General features: G+C 44.6%; 1 protein-coding gene across 1 annotated transcript; it reads left to right on the top strand.

The window, feature by feature from the left end:
- Positions 1–7,636: 7,636 nt before the first annotated feature.
- On the top strand, positions 7,637–15,600 carry Mis18a (MIS18 kinetochore protein A). The gene is made up of 5 exons (XM_090333653.1): positions 7,637–8,187; positions 9,082–9,148; positions 12,342–12,464; positions 14,573–14,669; positions 15,426–15,600. Exons 1-5 carry the CDS (start codon positions 7,830–7,832, stop codon positions 15,504–15,506), a joined length of 726 nt encoding a protein of 241 aa, XP_090189779.1. The 5' UTR covers positions 7,637–7,829; the 3' UTR covers positions 15,507–15,600.
- The last annotated feature ends 6,460 nt before the right edge of the window (positions 15,601–22,060 follow it).

Raw genomic sequence — 22,060 nt, 5'->3', positions numbered from 1 at the left:
CCTTTATTTATTTATTTTTTGCCAGTCTTGGGGCTTGAGCTCAGGGTCTGGGTACTGTCCTTGGGCTTTCTCAAGACTAGCGCTCTACCACTTGAGCCACAGCACCACTTCCAGCTTATTCTGTATATGTGGTTCTGAGGAACTGAACCCAGGGCTTTGTGCATGCTAGACAAGCATTCCACCATTAGGCCACACTCCCAGCCCACCAGTGCCCAGCTTTATAAAAAATCTTTTGTATCTGGAGTCTTCCAGGCAACGTATTGCACATCACAGTCATTTGTTCATTCTTTTTGTTTCTATATAGTCTTGCATTATATGCATATCTTGTAATTTATTGATCCAGTCTCCTATTCATTGCTGAACATATGGGTTGAGTCATTCTGCATAGAACAGCTGTGAACTTCCCTTTGTGAGTTCTTGGCCATCAGTACTGATTTGCTCCTGAAGAAGACTTGAGGAGGCAGGGCATCCATAGATTTAGCTTTAATAAGTATTGCTAACCAGTGCTGTATTCTCTCAAGCAATGCATTTGGATCAGATTTCTGTCGCTACAGTACATACTTGAGACAATCACCGAGGAAAAGTTTTTGGTCCACATTACCGATGTTTCAGTTTCTTGTTGGCGGGCCCCTTTGCTTTCAGGGATGTGGCAAAGCAGAATGTTGCAAAGCGAAGTGGCTCACCTGGTGGATAGAGAGGAAAAGAGAGAGGGAGCAGAAAGGGGTGAGGCCCTGTGATCCCCTTCAACAGCCAGCTTTCAGTGCCCTACAGACCGTAGGATTCACCTCACCTCTTCCAAGTTTCACTACTGCTGGGCGCTGGTGGCTCACACCAGTACATCCTAGCTATTCAGGGGGCTGAGTTCTGAGGATTGTGGTTCAAAGCCATCCCTGGCAGGAAAAGTCCATGAGACTCTTATCTTCAGTTAATCACCAGAAAACCAGAAATGACACTGTGGCTCAAAGTGGTAGAGCACTAGCCTTGAACAAAAAAGGCCAGGGACAGCGCCCAAGCACGGAGTTTAATCCCTACCACCACCAAAAAGTTTCACACTGGGGATGAAGCCTCCAGCAAATACAGGGGCCTCTGAGAAACACTTAAAGATCCAAGCCATAGGGCTGGGATGTAGCTCAAGGGCAAAGTGCTCGCCTAGGATGTGCAACAGCCAAGTCAAACAAGAGCCAAGCCATAGCGGGTTATGTGGTAAATGGCCAGAAGGCTATATAGCCTTTCACCCTAGACACACCCTTCCCCTAGAAATCCCCTCCTCTCAAGTCTCTTACATGAAGTATTTAAGGGTATTTCTCCATCCCTTGAATGTGAAATGGCCTTGTGACGTGTTCTGGCTTTGGGTGGTTGACATAATTGTTTAGAATTTGGCAGGGCTTTGTCCAGGGCACAAGGCCTTGGGTTCAATTCCTAACACTGAAAAAAAAAATAAAAAAAGCTGTGTTAAGTTTCAGACCAAGGTCTTAGGAGGCCTTGCATTTCCTGGAGCTGTGCCTGGTGACTGCATAATAAGCAAAACTCTACTAGAAGACTTACGACCTGTTAGGCAGTCAACAGGCAGCCAACTCCCAGGAGCTGAGCTGCCTTGCTGGCACACAGCTGACCACAGGGCTGTGATTAAGCATAATCCAAACTCAATGAACACCCTTTTGAGCCGGCCTACATCAGTAATCCACAGAACTACGAGACTTGGAGGTAAAGATAGCTATTTTAGGTCACTGATATTGGAGTCATTTCTCACAGAGCAAGAAGTAACATAAAGCATCAGTGTTCCTACTGCTGTATATCTCCACATCTGTTAGTTTTAATCCTGTCACTTACCAGTTATTTGTCGTCAGTCATGGAACGTGAACTCAGGGACCAGACTCTGTCCTGAGTTCTTTAGCTCAAGGCTAATGCTCTACCATTTTGAGTCACTGTACTGCTTCTGGTTTTCTGGTCGTTGATTGGAGATAAGAGTCTCATGAAGCCAGGTGTGGTGGTTCACACCTGTAATCCTAGCTACTCAGGAGACTGAGATCTGAGGATCAAGGCTCAAAGCCAGCCTGGGCACAAAAGGACCTGAGACTCTTATCTCCAATTAAACCCTAGAAAACGGGAAGTGGGGCTGTGGCTCAAGGGTAGGGCTGTGGCATTGAGCAGAAGACCTTAGGAACAATGCCCAAGGCCAGGGGTAGAGTGGTAGCCTTTAGCTGAAGAGCTCAGGAACAGCGCCCAGGCCAAGTTCAAGCCCCATGACCCACCAAAAACAACAACAATAACAATAACAAAGGCTAAGGGAGAGTGTGAGGCCCTAAGTTCAAGCCCCAATACTGGCACAAAGCAAATAAAGAACAATATTGTTTTTACAGAATAAAACAATAACTGTACTGGTGAAGAACCCCAGGGAGTGCCCACCTTAAACTAGTGACCGAGGTTATCATCCTTGCAAGGCGCCAGTAGCTTACACCTGTAACTCTAGTTACATAGGATGCTGAGATCTGAAGATCACAGTTCCAGCTTGAAGCCAGCCTGGACAGGAACATCCAGGAGACTTACCTCCAATTAACCAAAAGACCAGAAGTGGTGTTGTGGCTCAAAGTGGTAGAATGCTAGTCTTGAGCACAGAAACTCAGGGACAGCCCTGAGTTCAAGCCTCACAACTGATGATAGATAGATAGATAGATAGATAGATAGATAGATAGATAGATATAGGTTATCATCATTGAAGCAAGACATGATTGCTTGAGATAATGCTCTGGAAAGGATACATGTTCTCTGTAGTGTTCTTTCATAACCTCAGTCTATTTATGATCAAACATCAGAAAAAATAAAATCAAGGAACATTCCGTGAAATGACTGCCCAGTATTATTCTTCATGAGAGTGAAGGCCAGAAAGGCAGGCAAACAGAGGAAATGTCACAGATTGGTATAGACTAAAGAGTCATAATAGCCATTGCAACATGGCATTCTGGATTGGCTTCTGGAATAGAAAAAGGACATCAATGGAACATCTGGTGGATTCACAGTACATTTACAGTTTAATAAGTATTCTAGGGCCTGGAGTGTGGCTTAGTGGTAGAGTGTTTGCTTCACATGGACGAAACCCTGGTTTCAGTTTCTTCATACCACATACACGGTAAAAGTCGGAAGTGGCTCTGTGGCTAAAGTGGCAGTGTTACCCTTGAGCAAAAAGTGTCCAAGGACAGTGCCCAAGCCCTGAGTTCAAGCCCCAGTACTGGTAAAATAAGTATTCTATCAATAGTATTTTCTTGGTTGTATTGAACTCAAGGCCTGGGCACTGTCCTTGGGCTTTCTCAAGGCTAGCACTTAACTACTTGAGCCACAGCACCACTTCTGGCTTTTTCTTTGTATGTGGTACTGAGGAATTGAACCCGGTTCTTCGTGCATGCTAGGCAAGCATAGGCACTGAGCATAATTTCCTCTTGCTGGGTCTTTCACATTCTGACAGGCCCTTGTCGGGGGCGGGGTGGGCTATCACAGCTTGAAAACTAACCCTTCTCTCTAAAAACCTTCTGGTTGGGTCTGAATTAGGAAATAATAGGAATGCTTAGAAAGAAAGTGACAATAGTTAAGAATTCTGTATTGGAAATAACTTTTTCCTCTTACATACTATGGTAATTCCTTAGAGTTAACCTCTTCAAAAAAGTGTATTTTGGGTGGAATGGATTATACCTGGAATCTCAGGTTCTTGAAAGGGTGAGAACAGGAACACTGTGGTTTAAGGCAAGCCTAGGAGAAAAGTTAGCAAGGCCTTTCCTCAACTAGGAGCTGGGGATGGTTATGTGTAACTGTCATCATGAGTCATGTCTCATGAGTCCGTGAGTTCAAACCTTAGTACTACCCTCAAAAGAGTGTATTTTGAAAGCTAAAGGTATTTTCTAATGTGCTGGAGCCAGCTGGCAGCAAATTGGGATTCCTGAAATAGGAGGCAGGGACTAGGAAAAAATAAGAGAGACAAACAGATGGGTTCGGGAGGGCTACAGCCCAAATCAGCAGCCACAGCTTAAGAAGCCTGTAGCCCAAGACTGTAGCCCAGTTTATTTCATGTTCTGACCTTAAATACACTTTATTAAACTAGGGCACTGCCAGGGGCTACATTCTCAAATAGGTTAAATGAGAAGCTATTGACACAGCCCAAAATCATGATAAGAGCTTACTTCCTTGTGTACTCAATTGTGCGGGTCCAAGGTCACTGACCCCACAGTCACGGTCACTGACCCCACAATCAGTCCCCAACACTAATGCATGCTCATTTCAAGTTTGGATGTATCTCAGTTATAGATCATTTGCCTGTCAAGTCAAGGTACCAAATAATCCATCCTGTCCCTGAGAACTTTTAAGAAGTGGAAGCATATTCCTGTAATTATTATTTCACCCCTGGAACACAGATATATTATCCATACTTTCCCACAATGCAGCTTATTCCTCTAAGGAGAGGTCTTATCGTGGTAGATGGTGCCTGGGGCTTAGTAAATAACATGGCATTCTCCTGGTGCTGCTGGTGTGAGAAGGCAGTCCAGGATACCATGTGGACCCCCAGGCACATCTCTGCCACCAAGAGTTGGATCAAATTGTCTTCTCCTGGAGCCACAGCTAATTGTCTCCTCTGTACCCTAGAGAAGCCAGCTGCCTGTCTCCAATGACACACAATCATACCTCATTGTCATTCTTCGTGCATGCAATGAAAATCTAGTCTCTGCTTGTAATCAGCAGCCATTAATTTCTGATTTTCAGTGCACCTTTTATGAATCTATAATTAAAAATAAAGACTTTTGGTGCAGTGCCTCACATCTGTCATTTCAGCTAGCTATGTGGGGGGCTGACGTTGTGGGTACAGGTCATCCTGAGCAAAAACTTAGTAAGACCTCAATAAATAGGGTGACCTACACTTGTTATCTCAAGCTATCTGGGAAGTGGCAATAGGAGGATCAAAATCCAGACCAACTTGGGAGAAAATGGAATACTCTACCTGAAAAATAACCAAACCAGACAACCTGGGGTATGATGGAAGTGACCGAGCTTCAGGTGTGAAGCCCTGAATTCAAGCCTCACTATTGCCAAAATTTTGAAAAATACCCCCCTCAAATTATGCCAGCAAGTTATGGTCTTATTCATTTCTTCTCCTCCCTTTCCTATTCTTTCCACTACAGTTATATATTCCTTCTCTCTCCAGCTCTACTTCTCTCCACTCTTCTAGCACTAGCAACGGATACTAGGGTAACATTTGTTATTTACATCTAGGTTTTGAACCAAGCTTTTCCTTATCAGATTGCCCTCCTTTAAAATTTTTTTTTTAATTTGTCGGCTGTGGGACTTGAACTCTAGGCCTGAGTGTTGCTCCTCAGCTCGCTCAAGGCTACTGCCCTCTCCCTTGAGCCATAGCACCACTTCTGGTTTTCTGGTGGTCAACTGGACATAAGTGTCCCAAACTTTAGAGACTTTAGTGCACGGGCTGGTTTTGAAATGCAATCCTCAGATCTCAGCCTCTTGAGTAGCTAAGATTACAGGCCTGGGCCACCGTGCCTGGCCTCATTAGTGATCAAGCAGGTCATACTTTGAGCAGGATTGTTTATGTGTACTTCCCCCACCCCCACATTCTTTGTTTATAAAGTCTAAACTTTATTTATGGATTGAAATGCTAGCTTGCTTCTTTCCTTGGAAACTGATGTTCTGTAATAAATCTCCTTTCTCTGCCCATTACTGTTAGGAAAATGGAAGTGAATGGAAATGGAATGGGCTGGGCTCAACTGGTGAGGACTGTTTATTGAGGAACAGCGAGGGCACAGACCTTCCGGTGGGACTGCAGGTTGTGCTCAGGGCTGGGGTAGGCTTATAAAGGGCTTAACAAGGAAGCAGAACATAGAAAAAGGATTTTGGTCTCTTGAGGGTCCAGGGTGCTGTCCAGGCCAAGGGTGGAATGCTACCCCTGGGTTGTGGGAGCTATTATGCCCTAAGGACCAGGGTGGTCCCCCCACCCTGCATTGGAACCTGTCTGTGGGCAGGTGTGTGGTTAAGCCTAGTCATGTGCGCCTGGTGTCTTGATAGACCTGGGGGATAAGGCTGGAATCAATCCTTCAATCGCTTTATTTGGTATGTTGTACAGTGGCTAGCTCTGACTTGTGGAAATCTTGGAATCTGGACCTGGTATCTAAAAAGTGCTTAAACAGAACTCAGAGTTTCTTATTAAAGTGATAATAAGTGCTTAAACAGAACTCAGAGTTTCTTATTAAAGTGATAATAAGTGCTTAAACAGAACTCAGAGTTTCTTATCAGTCAAAGTGATAATAAGTGATTCAGGACTCAGAGTTTCTTATCAAAGTGAGGTAAGGAGGCAGACTCCCTTCACTTTCTGGGCTGAGGAGGAAGTGAGATACAACGCTGCTCTTTGCAGAAATAGCCTCTGGAGACATTGTCTTCGTTGCCATTTTCTTTAACTATTTTTATTTTCAAAGTATGGAAGGAAACTGAAGAGAAGGGAATTCCTTTTCCAGTATATGCTTTTTAAATTTCTCCAAGAAAGGACAGTGTTTTTCACACACATACTTTGGTGTCTCAATTTTACCAATTTTAGGTAAAAGTCAAAATTTCAATATAATAGGCTGTTACAACCTATTTTTCAACTGGTAATAAAAACAATTAAAACAGGGTCTGGGGTTATAGCTTAGCAGTTTTTAAGATGTTTGAAACCCTGACTTTGATCTCAGAAATGACAAAAGTCCCCCTCCTCCCCCCCCAGCCCTGGGGCTTGAACTCAGGGTCTGAGTGCTGACCCTGAGCTTCTTTTGCTCAAGGTTATGGCTCTACCATAGCTCTCCTTCTGGCATTTTTTGGGCTGTTCATTGGAGATAAGAGTCTTACAGATTTCAGGGCCCACGCTGGCTCTGAACTGCAATCCTCAGCCTCCCGGGATTACAGAAGTGAGCCACTTGCCCCCAGCTCGACTGAACCTGGTCTTCATGCATGCTAGGCAAGCACTCTACCCCTAGGCCACACTCCCGGCTCCCCAGCTCGGGCTTTTGATGTCGTCCCTCTAGTTTGTTACATGCGTTTAAAGCTCCACTTTCTTTAAGGTCAAAAAAAATGCAGGGATCCTTTTCGTGCTTTGTTATTTCTGGAGAAAGACCTTTCCAGGGCCTGGGATCACTCTGACCAACACTGCAAAGCACAAGTGGAGGAGCCAGCGTGGGCAGGGGTGCTGGGGGGAGGCCCAGGTCCGCTGGGTCCCCACCTCAGGGTGGACGGCCCTGGTGCGCATGCCCCATCCAGCACTTCCCCATCCGGGTGCTGGACGCCTGCACAGCCGCGTCCATTGTGAAGGTCTGGGTGACGACGCCCCTCCCGCCGTCAGGGAGAACACAGCCTCTTCCCCGGTCGTGGGGGCGCCGTGCCCTGAGTTCTTCAGCTCATGGCTATCACTCTCCCACTTGAGCCACAGTCCACTTCCGGTTTGCTGGTGGTTAATTGGCCTTTCCTGCCCGGGCTGGCTTTGAACCGTGATCCTCAGATCTCAGCCTCCGGAGTAGTGAGGGTTGCAGGCGTGAACCACTCCCTCTATGGCTCGCTGATGGAACGACAGGGCAGGCCCCGCGGCCATCGCCCTCCGCGCCGCCCCGACGCCGTCTCCAACGATGAGCATGCGCACTAGATGCCGTCTCGGTTCCCAGGCCCCGCCCCTAGGCCCTTTGTCCCTCCCCTAAAGCTTAAACCCCGCCCCCCCGCCGCCCCGGCAGCCCCGCCCTGGCCCCGCCTCTGCGCAGGCGCAGGAGGATTTTTTTTTTGTCCCCCGGCCGCTCTGGAGCGCGGGAGATTCGTAAGTCATGGCGGGCGCCGATTCTCCTAGTTGTTGCGGAGAAAGTTCGTCGGCCTCCTGCGTGTGTGACCGCAAGGGCAAGTGGAGCGGGTCGTCCTCGCTGCTGGGCCGGCGGCTGTCGGAAGACTCGAGGCGCCACCAGCTGCTGCAGAAGTGGACGAGCATGTGGAGCTCCTCCGGCGGGGAAGAGTCCGAGGCGGGCGCGGAGGAGCCGCCGCCGGACCAGGCCGGCGCGGGGGCCGAGGCGGAGGCCGAGGCGGAGGAGACCCCGCTGGTGTTCCTGTGCTCGGGGTGCCGGCGGCCGCTCGGCGACTCGCTGAGTTGGGTGACCTGCCAGGAGGACGCCAACTGCATCCTGTTGCGCTGTCAGTTCAGGCGGAGCCCGCGGAGGGGTGGGGGGCGGGGAGGAGGGGGGCGGGGAGGGAGGGGAAGCCCCGCATCCGGGTTACCTCAGGGGAGATGTGGGGCAGCCAAGGAGCTGGAGAAGCAGGTGAACTGCAGTCAGGGAACGGGAAAGCACCATTGAGATCTGAGAAGAGGGGACCACGAGTTTGGGGTGTAAGCCCGGCCAGTAGGTATTGCACCCCATAAGACACTAGTTTCACGGGTGACACTGTGAAAGCCTTCGTTGCTTGCAGTAGGGGAATGACAAACAAGATAAAAAAATATATATATGTAAAAGGCAAAAGTGGATTGATCACATCTCAATGGGGCCATTGACTGATGCCCTTATAGCCACCATAGAGTTGACCCTGGGGTTGTTTTTTTTTTTGGTGGGGGAGAGGGGATGCCAGGTCGGGTTACATTTAGATGTGAATTTAGGTCCTAGTTCTCTCTAGTTCCCCCCTTTTTTTTAATTGTCGGGGTCATGAATAGAGGGGTTACAGTTACATTCGCCAGGTAGTAGGTGCATTACTTCTCACACATTGAAACCCCTTCATCTTTTTTTTTTCAATTTATGTAATTAAGTTAATCATTAACTAGTTTTACAAAGGAGTTTCAATTCAAGTCAGTTTATGAGCATATGAATCTTGATTTCTCTTGGTGCTTACTGCAGGGGCCCCATAAGATTTTAGCAAAAGGGACTCTTAGATCTCAGCCTCTTGAGTATAATAGGCATGTGACATCGCTGTAGGGGCAGAGTTCTTATTTTTTTTTTTTCCAAGTTCTGAAGTAAGGATTGTGTTCAAACTCTTCTAAAATGTCTGCATGTGTGTAAAACAGACCGGGTTAATACAATGTTGTTCCTTTCTTTCCAGGTGTTTCCTGTAATGTTTCTGTGGATAAGGAACAGAAATTATCTAAACGCAAAGATGAAGATGGTTGGTGAGTAGAGTAAGGAATTTTATGTAAGGACATGATTTACTTTCAAGTGGAAATCTGCATCATTCCCAGCAAGGTTACATGGGATCAGTCTTTTCATGGCAGTCGTATCAGTAAAGTCACTTATTTAAATATATCAATTCTTCAGCCATAGTGGCCCCTTATAGATAAATAGAAGTTCCTAAACTACAAAAGGCATATTCTGATACTTTATTGGGGGCTTTGGACCTGGTGCTGAAGGAAATTGAAAACAGAAGAAAACATTCACTATTTTAGGATTTCAGAGTCAGAGAAAAATACTAATCACATACATAGCCTATTGAATAAATCAGACAGAGTGGCCTATCGACACCAACCCTGGGGCTTCTGAAATTCTAGTCCCATGTGACTACTGTGATGTTTGAGGGGACTCGTTACCCCTCAGCTGCAAGGGGCATCCTCAATAAGACTGGGACGCTTTGGCCGGGAGTTTGGCCTAGTGGTTAAAGTGCTTGCCTGGCATGCACGAAGACCCGGGTTTGATTCCTCGGTACCACATACATAGCAAAAAGCCGGAAGTGGTGCTGAGACTCAAGTGGTAGAGCTCTAGCCTTGAGAAAATCCAAGGATAGGACTCAGGCCCTAAGCTCAAGCCCAGGACTGGCAAAAAAAAAAAAAAAAAAAAAAAAAAAGACTGGGACGCTTTGTCTTATATAATTGTTGCTCCAAATTAAAGAATGTATCTTACTGAAGTATAAGAAATAACTTTAGGTGGTGCCACACATAAGCCAAAATTAATCATTGTAGTTTTAATATGGTATAGGTGATAAGTAGATGTGACAGAAATTGTGCTGTCAGCGTGGACATGATTGAAATTTGGAAAATTCAAACTTAATTGGGTATGGCCACCTCCTGACTTAGGCAGATTGTTATGTTGCATGGAGATTTGTCTGTTCACTATTCATAATATAGGTGGGTTTGCTGATATGCTGTTTTTGTTTTGTATGTAGAACTTTAGAAAATCCTATAGAAGCTTAATATAAAATCAGTGGCATAGTTATTACCTAGTAGATTATATCAGCAGTGAAAACTTACAGCTTGTCTGGCTGGTGGTCCATTTTGATGTGTGTTCTGCATGTCACAACGTCGTTCAGTGATGTAATCTATCAGATGGGTCTCTTTTTTTGACAGAAGGAACAGGTATTCAGTGATGGCAAGTTGTTCTCATAGCGAGTAGGGTTAAAATACTTCTGAATAATAATCTTTTCACTACTGTGAAATTTCACTACTGTGATTAATACTAGAGCGAAATATCCAGTAGCTATCGATTTGGAACATGTTGGGGGTATAATTTTAGGTGTTTATAGAATGGTAAATTTGGATGGGCCAATACAAGGCTTTGGGAGAGAGTATATTCCAAGCCAGGTTTAAAGAAAACTGAGTGTACCTAGAGGGTCAGTGCATTCAAATGTACAGACCAATGTAGAACGGGGTGCTGTTTCGGGCTGGAATCAGCCAGCTGGGGTGAAAGGAGAGAGTTAAAGAGGGGCAAGGTGAATATGATTGGATGCATGTTTGCAAATTCAACAATGAAGCTCATTAAAATTGTTTAGAAAAGGGGGAAAATAAGCTATAACAGGGTGAACTGATCAAAGTATATAGGTGTATAGAAACATTACAGTGAGACCTTTGTACAGTTAATATATGCTAATAAAAAGAAAATGAGCATGCGGAACTTGAGAAGGATCTAGAATAAAGAAAAATGATGCATGTCTCATTACGCAAAATCCTGTGAGTCACCTGTTTAGGACATATCTGTAATAGAAAAATATTTGTGTCAAAATATACTTTTTTATAAAAGAGGATTCTAACGATGCATAATGAACAAACATACCACCAGTTTACCAGAAGCCGGATGTGGAGGAGCTGGCTCAGGGGACACTGCTCTGTATGGCAAATCTAGTTCATGTTTACGGGACAGTGAACCTTAATTTGGATTAGTCTTTCTTTCTCTCTTTCACTTTCTTTCTTTTCTTTCTTTCCTTCCTTCCTTTCTTTTCTTTCTTTCTTTCTTTCTTTCTTTCTTTCTTTCTTTCTTTCTTTCTTTCTTTCTTTCATCAGTTGTGGGGCTTGAACTCTGGGTCTGCACACTGTCCCTGAGCTCTTCAGCTCGAGACTAGTGCTCTACCACTTGAGCCACAGCCCCACTTCCAGTTTTCTAGTGGTTAATTGGAGATAAGAGCCTGACAGACTTTTGTGCCTGGGCTGGCTTTGAACCACAATCCTCAGATCTCAGCCTTTTGAGTAGCTAAGATTACAGGCATGAACCACCGGCGCCTGGCAAGGATTAGCCTTTCTTTCTTTCTTTTTTTTGGCCATTCCTGTGGCTTGAGCTCAGGGCCTGAGCACTGTCCTTGGGCTTTCTCAAGGCTAGAGCTCTACCACTTGAGCCACAGCACTACTTCAGGCTTTTTCTATGTATGTGGGGTGCTGAGGAATCAAACCCGGGTCTTCATGCATGCTAGGCAAGCACTCTTACCACTAGGCCAAACTCCCAGTCCAGATTAGCCTTTCTTTTACCAGAAATATTTGTTATCTCCTGGACTATAGTTATTTGTGTGACTTCATCTTCTAACTTCATTTCCCCCAGGTTATTCAGTGGTACTTTGTAATTTGTGTTGCAGTGACAAAGGTAATACTTAAATAGCCACTAGATGGCCTAAAAGCCTAGAATGTTTATTCTCTGGCTTAGTGTAGTAAAACTTGCCTACCTCTGCCCTAGTGTGTTAATGACGGTTGGTTGTTAATGACATCAAAAGGACTTGTAGAATCTTTGTGTCTTATTTCCAAATATTAGGTCCTTTTCTTTAATAACAAATAGAGGGTAATTTGTTCTAGAATATACCACTTCACTATTCTTTCTTCTTGTCACTTTCATTAGATACCCAGGGCAATGTGGCCTGGAGATGTCTGTCTTTGTATTTCTGTTGTAAGCATTTTTCATTTTACTCTTTTTCTTTCTGTTGTAAGCATTTTTCATTTTACCCTCATTTTCTCCTTTATATATATGGCTTAATATATTACAACTTGAGTATTGAAAGACTTAAGGATTTTACTCAGGTTTTTGCTGTGGTAGTTTTCTGTTTTATTTAAAAAGTATAATAACAGATTGCCACTTGGTCCCCTAAAATGATGGCATTTCGTTTCCTTATGACAGCATTTTGGAGACTCTGTACTGCACAGGCTGCTCCCTCAACCTGGGCTACATATACAGGTGCACTCCCAAGAACCTAGATTACAAGAGGGACTTGTTTTGTCTCAGTGTTGAAGCCATTGAAAGGTAAGTTCCATACATAAGTGACTACCTCATAACAGAAAGTTAAATTTTGCAGGGAAATTGGTATGAAAACAACTGAACTATATCCAATGCTTAGTAGTGATACATATTTGAATTTCAAACAGTAAAACCAGTGAGGGGGAATTGCTTATTTTTGACTCGATTTAATTTATGACTAGGAAACTGACACTAAATTATAGAAGTGAAGTTTGGAGTGAAGATACATCTAATTTTTTTTTTTTGCAAGTCCTGGGGTTTGAACTCAAGACCTGAGCACTGTCCTTGGGCTTTTCTCAAGGCTAGAGCTCTACCACTTGAGCCATAGCACCACTTCTGGCTTATTCTAGTGTGTGGTACTTGTCGGGGTTTTTAGTCCTCTGACCCTCCCGACCTGCAAGAGGGATAGAGAGAACACGCCCCAGCCAGGACAAGCTGAGAAAGGAAAGGGCCAGCTGACCTCCAGAGGACTGATTGATCAGGGAGACCCTTCAAGGCAGGAACTCGTTTATTGAGGAAGTACATTTAGCTAAGACAGGGTGCAGGAGCTAATCAGCACAAAGGTGGGTCGGGCAGGTAGGTAAAGAAAGAGAATCATGTGCTGTCTGAGAGGGCGGAAGTGTTCAGAGGTAGCCTTACTTTACATCACAAACCACAGCCATACCTTCCAACCAGGGGACAGGCAGGATTACAGGTGTGAGCCACTGTACCTGGCTTCAAGCAAATTTTTGTTAAATATGTTTTTTATTATAATTACTAGAAGGGTTATATTATATTCGCTAGATAGAAGGTGCATTATTTAACAAACATTGCTACCTCTTCTCATGTTTTTGACCCCATTTCCCTCCCTCGACCCCCTCCCCTCATCTTGTTCAAACAAATTTTTTTAAAAAAAGTAATGTGGATTAATCTATGTCAACCACCCTCTCCTATCCCCAGTTATTAGCCTCTTAGAATACGAGGAAGCATATAAGAGCTTCATACCTAGGAAAGAAGTCCCTTTTGTATTTGGGAAAACTAAATTCAAACTCTAGCTGCTTCCCTGTAGCCTTACTCTCCTTTTTCTTGTTCATCCTTTGTTTTCGAAAAATACAAGGAAATATTTCATCTCCTCAAATTTCTAAAAACATCAGTGTTAGGAAAGTGCAAATGGGGAGCTAAAAACAGACATCAAATGACAATCTTAACAACTTTCCAGTCCATTTTTCCTTTATGAAAGTGCCTGTGCTTTAAATACCTTTATCATGCCTGTTGAATTTATCACCATATTCCTCTTGAGAATTATAGTTTTGCTATGATTTGGGGGAGACTACAGAGATTTAGATTCAAATTTCACAGTCCATAAACTTTTCCTCCAGTTATCTTACACAGACCAACAGTGGAACAAATACTGTTAGTTATGGTACACTGTGGAGGTCTATCTGTAGAGAGCCTTTGGATTTTTTGGTGTTTTTTGTTTGTTTGTTTGTTTTTTTGTGCCAGTCCTAGAGCTTGAACTCAGGTCTTGGCCACTGTCCTTGGGGTTTATTTTGCTCAAGGCTAGCACTCTGCCACTGGAGTCACAGCACCACTTCTGGCTTTTTCTATGTATGTGATACCATGAATTGAACCCAAGGTTTCATGCATGCTAGGCGAGTACTTTACCACTAGGCCAAACTCCTGGCCATTCTTTGGGTTTTCATATGTGAATCTCCGCAAGACTTTCACCTAGGTGTGCGAGTCTTTTAGCTGGGCATGGTGGCCAGCACAGGGCCGCCTAACTGATGGTAGCTGTTCGGGATAATTAAGAGCTGGTCTTTGTGCAGCACATGTGTGCTGTGAGGGAGTTCATGCCACAGGTGACAAACCCACGTTGCTGAAAAGTTTGTTAAATCGAGGAAGCAGCAGCTTTAGGATCTTTACACTTCCCCATGGACAGGGAATTAATAGGTAGCAATATCTGGACAGGGTGGTTTTGGAGAAAGATGTGATTTTGCATAGGACAGCTTCATAGGCAGGTGGCCATGATCAAATGTAGCAACTTCATTTCCTAAGCTGGTGCTGCTCTGCAGAGTAACAGAGCTTGGTGCTTGTTCCCATCTCCTATTCTAACTTTGTTTTGCATTCTACCTCAGTTATTCTTTAGGGTCCTCTGAAAAGCAAATGGTGCCAGAAGATAAAGAGCTTTTTAATCTTGAAAGCAGAGTTGGAATAGAAAGGTCTCTAAAGCAGGTAACGTCTCTGAAACATTTTCTATGTGTATTGCCTTGCAGTCCGAGAACACAGGGGATTCCACATGAAGTCCATGGCTCTCTGATTTTAGCGCTTTCCCGGGAAGGGAATGCTTCATTTATTTTAGTTCTTACTGAATGTTGACTTCTTTGAGGGGAGAAGCCAAATCTATAACTGAAGCTAAAGCTGCAACCACAAAGTAAGAAACACATAGCATGCCCAAATCAATGCACTCCTTTTAAAACTACCAACTAGAAACATAGTTACAATCAAGTATGGCATTAGTTCACTTGCCTGGTGTAGAGTCTAGAGCTCATGGAGGATGGGCGAGATAAGATAGCGGTACATGGGGCTGGGAGTTTGGCCTAGTGGTTAAAGTGCTTGCCTAGCATGCATGAAGACCCGGGTTCGATTCCTCGGTACCACATACATAGAAAAAAGCCGGAAGTGGTGCTGAGGCTCAAGTGGTAGAGCTCTAGCCTTGAGAAAGTCCAAGAACAGTGCTCAGGCCCTGAGCTCAAGCCCAGGACTGGCAAAAAAAAAAAAAAAAGATAGCGGTACATGTATACCTGTGGGTTGTAGCCTGAACTGCTGTTAACAGAATTACACCTTACTTAAAGGAAAGTTTTGTTACATACAGCACAGCTGTGTAATGTGTCCTACTCAGAATCACACTAGCAATATATATTTTATTTCCTTGGCCATGTACACTCATAATCACATTTATGTTTCTCTGTATTTTTTCCTGCCCAACAGATGGAAGATGTCTTGGTAGCATTGCAAAGAAAGCTGTGGGAGGTCGAGTCAAAGTTGGCCCTGGCCAATTCTCACAGATGAGCTCTTCACCTCGCCCGCCACACCCACTCCTCTCTCTGTCTTTCTCTCCTTTTTGTTTTTTGGCCTTTCTTAAATGAGAAGAGTTGTAAAATTATTTCTGCAGTTATATTTTATGCTAAAGAGAAATTATCCTCATTTACCTTTAAAGCTGTTTTATGATACTTGCTAGAGCTGGAATTTAGAAGTTTTTGTTTTGATAAGAGGCTGGGTTGACTTTCTAGACTACTTTGTTCTCTGTTTAAAAATTCACTCTTTTTGACTCTTAATCCTTTGGACATCATTTAATATTGTAAGATGTTAAACTGTAAGATGTTAAACATTGTTCCCGCCTACTAATGCTTACCACACTGTGAAAAAACTGGTTAATTGAATTGTGTGTCAGAACTGTTTGAAAACTTGCATAAGAGCAAGAGATCCTGTAGCCCTCCGCCACAAGGGTCTTTCCAGCTCTCCAGGGAGAAGCTACGGGAGCCTGCCCCGTGGCTTTCAGAGAGTGCTGCAGGAATAACAGGTGTGTGCACAGCCTTCTCTGTGCCTCTCCTTGCAGTGTGGGAGGGGGTCAAAGATTTTTGTTCAAGCATTTCCCAGCCAGAGTCCTGTGGGCACTGGGGTCAGTCCCTGGGCAGAGGATACTTGTCCCATATGGTGCCTGTGTGGTCCTGGTCAAGTGAGGGCTGTTTTAACATGCTTGCCAGTGCCTCTTTGGGTCTGGTCTAGCACACAGTGGGAGCTTCATCAGAAGAGTTGTGAGCAGAGTGCTCTGAGCAGAGCTTCCCTCCTAATGTTTTCAAGGAAAGTCTCTGGGAACAGAGTCCTAGAATAGCTGTTTAATTAGCCATGTAACCTGGAAGCCAGGCATTTTGAGCCTGTGATGTTCCTTACTTCAAGGATGATGAAAACAGGCAATATATAGGACAAAGGGACCATAGAAAAAATGATGGAGATTCATGTTTCGCATTCAGTCTAGTGAGCCTACCCCTGGAAACAAAGTAAAACAATGTTCAAGTAACGGAGGAATCATGTATGTACATAGGACATGCTAAAACACAGTTGGTCTAGTTCCTCCCCCAGTAAATATATGACCATGGAGGAAATTAGAAAAAGAAGGTAAAACCTCCTAACTGAAAGATAATTGCTATAAACATTGGAGTACATTTTTGTATGGAACTTTGAGATTATTCTGTATATAATTGTTTTTACTTAAGGTCTTTCCTTGATGTGTGTGCTGAACCATTAGAGATTGAGCATTCCTACTCTGAAAATCCAAAATCTGAAATGCGCCAAAAAGAGGAACAAGATTCCAAACCCTGACAAAGTTCTACGCATTTTGGACAAGGAGTTCCTAAACCTGGAGTCTTTCATAAACCTGAGTTATAATGATGAGCTAAGATCAGATCTCCATATTTAAAAACTAATTTGAGTTTGTTAATATGGCATGTTAGCATTTTATTACTGAAATAAATACCTGGAATAATCAGTGTGTGAATTTGGTTAGTTGTGGAGGTTTCAGGCATGGTGCATTGGGGCCTGAGAGAGGCAGTGCCTACTGAGGGGAGTGTGTGGTATTGGCGGGAATGAGGTGCTGTCAAAGTGGACTCCTCTCAGCCCTCGAGCCGTTGTTGTTTTATTTTCCCCACATTCTTGTATTTTTAGCCTTCAGATGATTTAAATTTAGAAGAAAAGATGACTGAAGTGGTGTCTTCATGTAATGATGGAAGTCAAAATGAACACCTTCAGACTAGAGGGAATGGAAGCAATAGTGCTGAGAACAAAGACTTAAAAAGTTGTTTTTTTTCTTTTTCTGCCTAGTCTTGGGGCTTGAACTCGGGGCCTGAGCACTGTCCTTGGGCTTTCTCAAAGCCAGCACTTTTCCACTTGAGCCTCAGCACCATTTCTGGCTTTTTCTTTGTATGTGGTACCGAGGAATCGAACCCAGGTCTTCATGCAAGCACTCTACCACTAGGCCAAACTCCTGGCCCTCTACTTTGTCATTCTTGCCTCAGTGCTTTAACCTGGTATTCTAGGTTTGTGGAACTATTCCTTTAGAGAGCCAGGATGTAGGGATCTTGTACACTGCTGGCTGGGAGCAATTACTAATAATTTTTAAATAAGGAGAGCAGTTTTTCTGCCCTGCTTTATAGATAAATAAGTTTGAAAAACCCCCACAAAGCTGTGAAAAATGGTGATAGCAAAATGTTCATTGCTTTTAATATTTCAGAATTGGCATATAAGAGCAAAAAAAGAAACTCCCCCCCCCCCCAAATGCAGTGGTGGTATGGCATTAACATGAAATGTTAATGGTGTAAATAGGAATCGAGAGGGAAATTAACAAATGAACTCATTTATATCTGTAATTACCCACCTGTGAACATTGTACTGTCATGTTTCAGTCTTCCTCCTCCCACACCCAGTTAAAAATACAATCCCAATACAATGACTTCTTGGGGTTTGGAGGTTGGCGTAAAAGCCACTCCTCCACCAGAAATGGGGTGCTGGAATGGCGGTGGGCCGTGGTGGGACGCCAGGGCATGAGTGGGGAGAAGCCTCCTAGGCCCAGTGCTGGCCAGTTCACTGGGCTGGTGCAGAAGTGGACGGCCTGGGGGCGTCCTGCTGTGCTCAGCAGGCAGCACTGAAAGTCATGGCTTTTGCAAACGTTGCAATCCACCGGGCACAGGCAGGTGTTGAGCAGTAGCTGCTTGGATAAGAGGCGTAAGTGGCCAGGAAGGTGTCCGTGAGGATGCTTTCTTGGAGGAAGGCCATCTCACAGCAGGAGTCAAGAGGCTCTGGTTTGCCAGAAGCAGGTGGTATCCAGGCTCTTGGGTAGAAAGGTTGGGGGGTGCTAGGGCTCTGTCCCCATGGTCCCCAGAGAAGCTGCTCTGGGCCACTCTATGGGTGGTGAGTCTTCCCTTTAGGTCCTGGCAGCTCTCAGAAGGAATATTGCTTCGAAGCACAGGCTCTTGCTAGGCCCTCGGGGGCTTGCTTTTAACCCTAACTCATCCAAGGATAGCAAAAAGCTAAAAAAAAAAAAAACAACAAAAAACCCCTTAAACACGGCGGGCAGGGCGTATGGTGTTGCAAGCATGATTCTCTGAGTTTAAGGTGCAGTACTGCTGAAACAACAGCAGAACAGTCTTGGGCTGCTTGCTGCTGGAAACCCGTGCTTCTAGGAGACCGCAATTGGTTTCCGTCACACCCGAACATGCTAGATGTGCTGCCAAGCTTTTTTTGAACCTGTAAACAGTCCTTTTGGGGTACTTTCTTAAGCTTAGAGCTTTACCACTTGCGCCACAGCACCACTCTGGCTTTTTAGAGGAATCGAACCCTGGTCTTACTGCATGCTAGGCAAGCATTCTACCACTAGGCCAAACTCCCTGCTGGGTTACCATTCTCAATGACTCCCAGTACTGTGGGCATTTTCAGCCCCTTTCTTTGAAGCGAGCACCTTCAAACCGATCCTTTGCTTTCTTCTTAAACCACCACAAGAGGGTGCATCTCACCACAGTCAGCCCATTCCCAGCCAGTGTGGCAAGCCTAGGGGCTGCTGGGCCCTTCCCGGTGGGTTGAGTTGTCTCCTCACAGCCTGGAGCTTCTCCTTAATTAAAGAGAAGAGTCAGGACTTCCCCTTGGCTCCCCACAAGTCAGCCTCCCATTCGATTGCCAACACATCTTCAGGATTCATTCCTAAAATTGTGGACACCCACGCTCAGGCAAGCCTGCTCCCCAAGAGACTCGAATGTTACACGGGAAGTTAATTATGGCTTCCCTTTCAGTCTCCGTGACTCAGGTGCATTACCCAATGCTTCTCCCAATGCTTTCAGAATCCATAATTCTGTTTACCAGCTTGGCTTGGCGTTGCCAGCTGACAGGTGTCATATTTTTATAACAGAGACACTTGGTCATCTTGATGACAGACTCACAGGAGATGTCCTAAGAATTTTCCCTGGCTTGTCTTGATGGCATTAGTTCCTTGGGAGAGACTAAGAAATAACATTATTGCAAACAAATTACCCGAAGCATATTATTTCAAAATAGTACATTTTCTAAAATAGTACATTACAGTCAGCCCTCCCTTTCTGTAGGTTCTATGTCTATGCTCAAAGTCAAGCAACCATGGGCTGAAGATTTTATATATATATATATATATATATATATATATATATATATATATATATATGCATCTGTAATGTACATCTACAGACTTCTTGTTATTTCCTAAACAATGTGGCTGGGATTGTGGCCTAGTGGCAGAATGCTTACCTAGCATGCATGAATCCCTGGGTTTGATTCCTTGGTACTACATGCATAGCAAAAGCTGGAAGTGGTGCCTTGGCTCAAGTGGTAGAGCACTTGCCATGAGAAAGCTCAAGGGCAGTGCCCAGGCCCTGAGTTCAAGCCCCATGGATGGCAAAACTAAGAAAACAAAAAAACAGTTGTGTATAACACCATTTTAGTAGCATCTGCATTTATCTGGTGTTACAAGTAATCGAAAGATTGAAAGTGTATAAGAAGACATCAAGGGCTATGTGCAAACATGCCTTTTTCATTTTTTCTTTTTCTTTTTTTTTGGGGGGGGTGTCATGGAGCTTGAACTTTGGGCCTGGGCGCTGTCCCTGAGCACTTCAGCTCAAGGCTACTGCCCTACACTTGAGCCACAGCCCCACTTCCCATTTTTTCTAGTGATTAATTGGAGATGAGTTTCATGGACTGTAGTCCTTGGGCTGGCTTTGAACCTTGATCCTCTGATCTCAGCCTCCTGAGTAGCTAGCATTACAGGCATGAGCCACCGCACCTGGCTTTTTTTTTTCTTTTGGTCATGGGACTTGAACTCTGGGTCTGGGGTGTTATCCCTGAACTCTTCAGCTCGATGCTACTGTCCTATCCCATGAGCCACAGTGTCATTTCCAGTTTCCTGGTGATTAATTGGAGGTAAGTGTCTTATGACTTTTTAGGACTTTTTAGTGCTCTTTAGGGACCTGGATGGCTTTGAACCAGTAATCTTCAGATCTCAGCCTTCTGAGTAACTACAGCCTCCTATCTCCCAGTCCCCGCTTCTGTGTGAGGAGGTTAGACTTGAATGATTTGTCAGTTTCCCTTTTTTTTTTTTTTTTTTTGCCAGTCCTGGGCTTGAGCTCAGGGCCTGAGCACTGTCCTTGGACTTTCTCAAGGCTAGAGCTCTACCACTTGAGCCTCAGCACCACTTCCGGCTTTTTTCTATGTATGTGGTACCGAGGAATCGAACCCGGGTCTTCATGCATGCTAGGCAAGCACTTTAACCACTAGGCCAAACTCCTGGCCCTCAGTTTCCCTTTCAAAAGGACCAATTTGAAAAGCAATTGAGTGTTTTGTTTGTTTGATCTTTTGGTTTTGTTTTTAGACAAGGTCTTGCTATGTAACCCAGGCTTTGATGTTTTGCCTCATATTATAGCACGACTTTGCCACCATCCCTAACTTTTAATGAAATGGAGATTGACTTTGCCTAATTTGAAATGCTCCGGAATCTAAAACTTCCCAGGGCATGAAATGACACGACTTGGCAAATTGTACACCCAACTTTGTGATGGGTAATAGTCCACATACTGCGACTAAAATCATGGATGAAGGTATGTTCAGTCTATGTGTATAGGAAATTAAAATCAATTACAGCTGAACTCTGGGCCTAGGCTCTGTCCCTGAGCTCTTCAGCTCAAGGCTAGCACTCTACCATTTGAGCCCCATTGCTACTTCCAGTTTTCTGGTGGTTAATTGGAGATTAGAGTCTCATGGTCTTTAGTGCTCAGGCTGGCTTTGAACTATGATCCTCAGATCTCAGCCTCCTGAGTACCTAGGATTATAGGTATGAGCCCTTAGTGCCTGGCCATGCTTATTCTTGGAATTCCTTCCATATATATATATATGTATATATACAGATATGTGTATATACATATACACACACATATTCGTCATTCAAAAAATGTTAAATCTATCTGAAATCTGAAACACTTTTTTTCCCCCAGTCCTGGGGCTTGAACTCAGGGCCTGGGCACTGTCCTTGGGCTTTCTCAAGGATAAAGCTGTACCTCTTGAGCCACAGCACCACTTCCAGCTTTTTCTGTGTATGTGGTGCTGAGGAATCAAACCCAGGGCTTCGTGCATGCTAGGGGGGCACCCTACCACTAGGCCACGCTCCTAGCCCCCTGAAACACTTTTAGTCTCCAGCATGGAACAGTCACCCTGGTTGGCCTTGAGGTGGCGCTTGGCTCAGCTCCAAAGCCTCTGTAATCTGCCGGCCACGGACGGTACCCCCAGCTCAGAGCACAGTCCACAGAAGAGGCTCAGAATAGAAGTGCCACCCACTCTTGCTGCTTCGGCTCTACCATTAGCAGTTGTAGGTGGCTGGCAGGTGGCATGTCTTGAGGATATTCTTGAATCAGCTTGCGGAATTCTGAGCAGAATCAAAACATGGGCACGTGAGCACTTTATTTAGCAGCATCTGTGGTTACCAGTGTTTTAGTTATCAAACTTCTTTGGATGTGGTGCTGGTGGCTCACACCACCAGCTACTCAGGAGACTGAGAT

Source organism: Megascapheus bottae, chromosome 1 (assembly GCF_031878675.1).
Source record: "Megascapheus bottae isolate mThoBot1 chromosome 1, mThoBot2.hap1, whole genome shotgun sequence".
Taxonomy (NCBI): Eukaryota; Metazoa; Chordata; class Mammalia; order Rodentia; family Geomyidae; genus Megascapheus; species Megascapheus bottae.
This window is presented reverse-complemented; position numbering and strand designations above follow the sequence as displayed.

Bases quoted from the DNA above. Each gene is read 5' to 3' on its own strand.
- Mis18a (XM_090333653.1), top strand. From the start codon at position 7,830: ATGGCGGGCGCCGATTCTCCTAGTTGTTGCGGAGAAAGTTCGTCGGCC. The intron at 9,149-12,341 runs GTGAGTAGAGTA...TCCTTATGACAG, and splicing joins CGCAAAGATGAAGATGGTTG to CATTTTGGAGACTCTGTACT. The intron at 14,670-15,425 runs GTAACGTCTCTG...CCTGCCCAACAG, and splicing joins TAGAAAGGTCTCTAAAGCAG to ATGGAAGATGTCTTGGTAGC.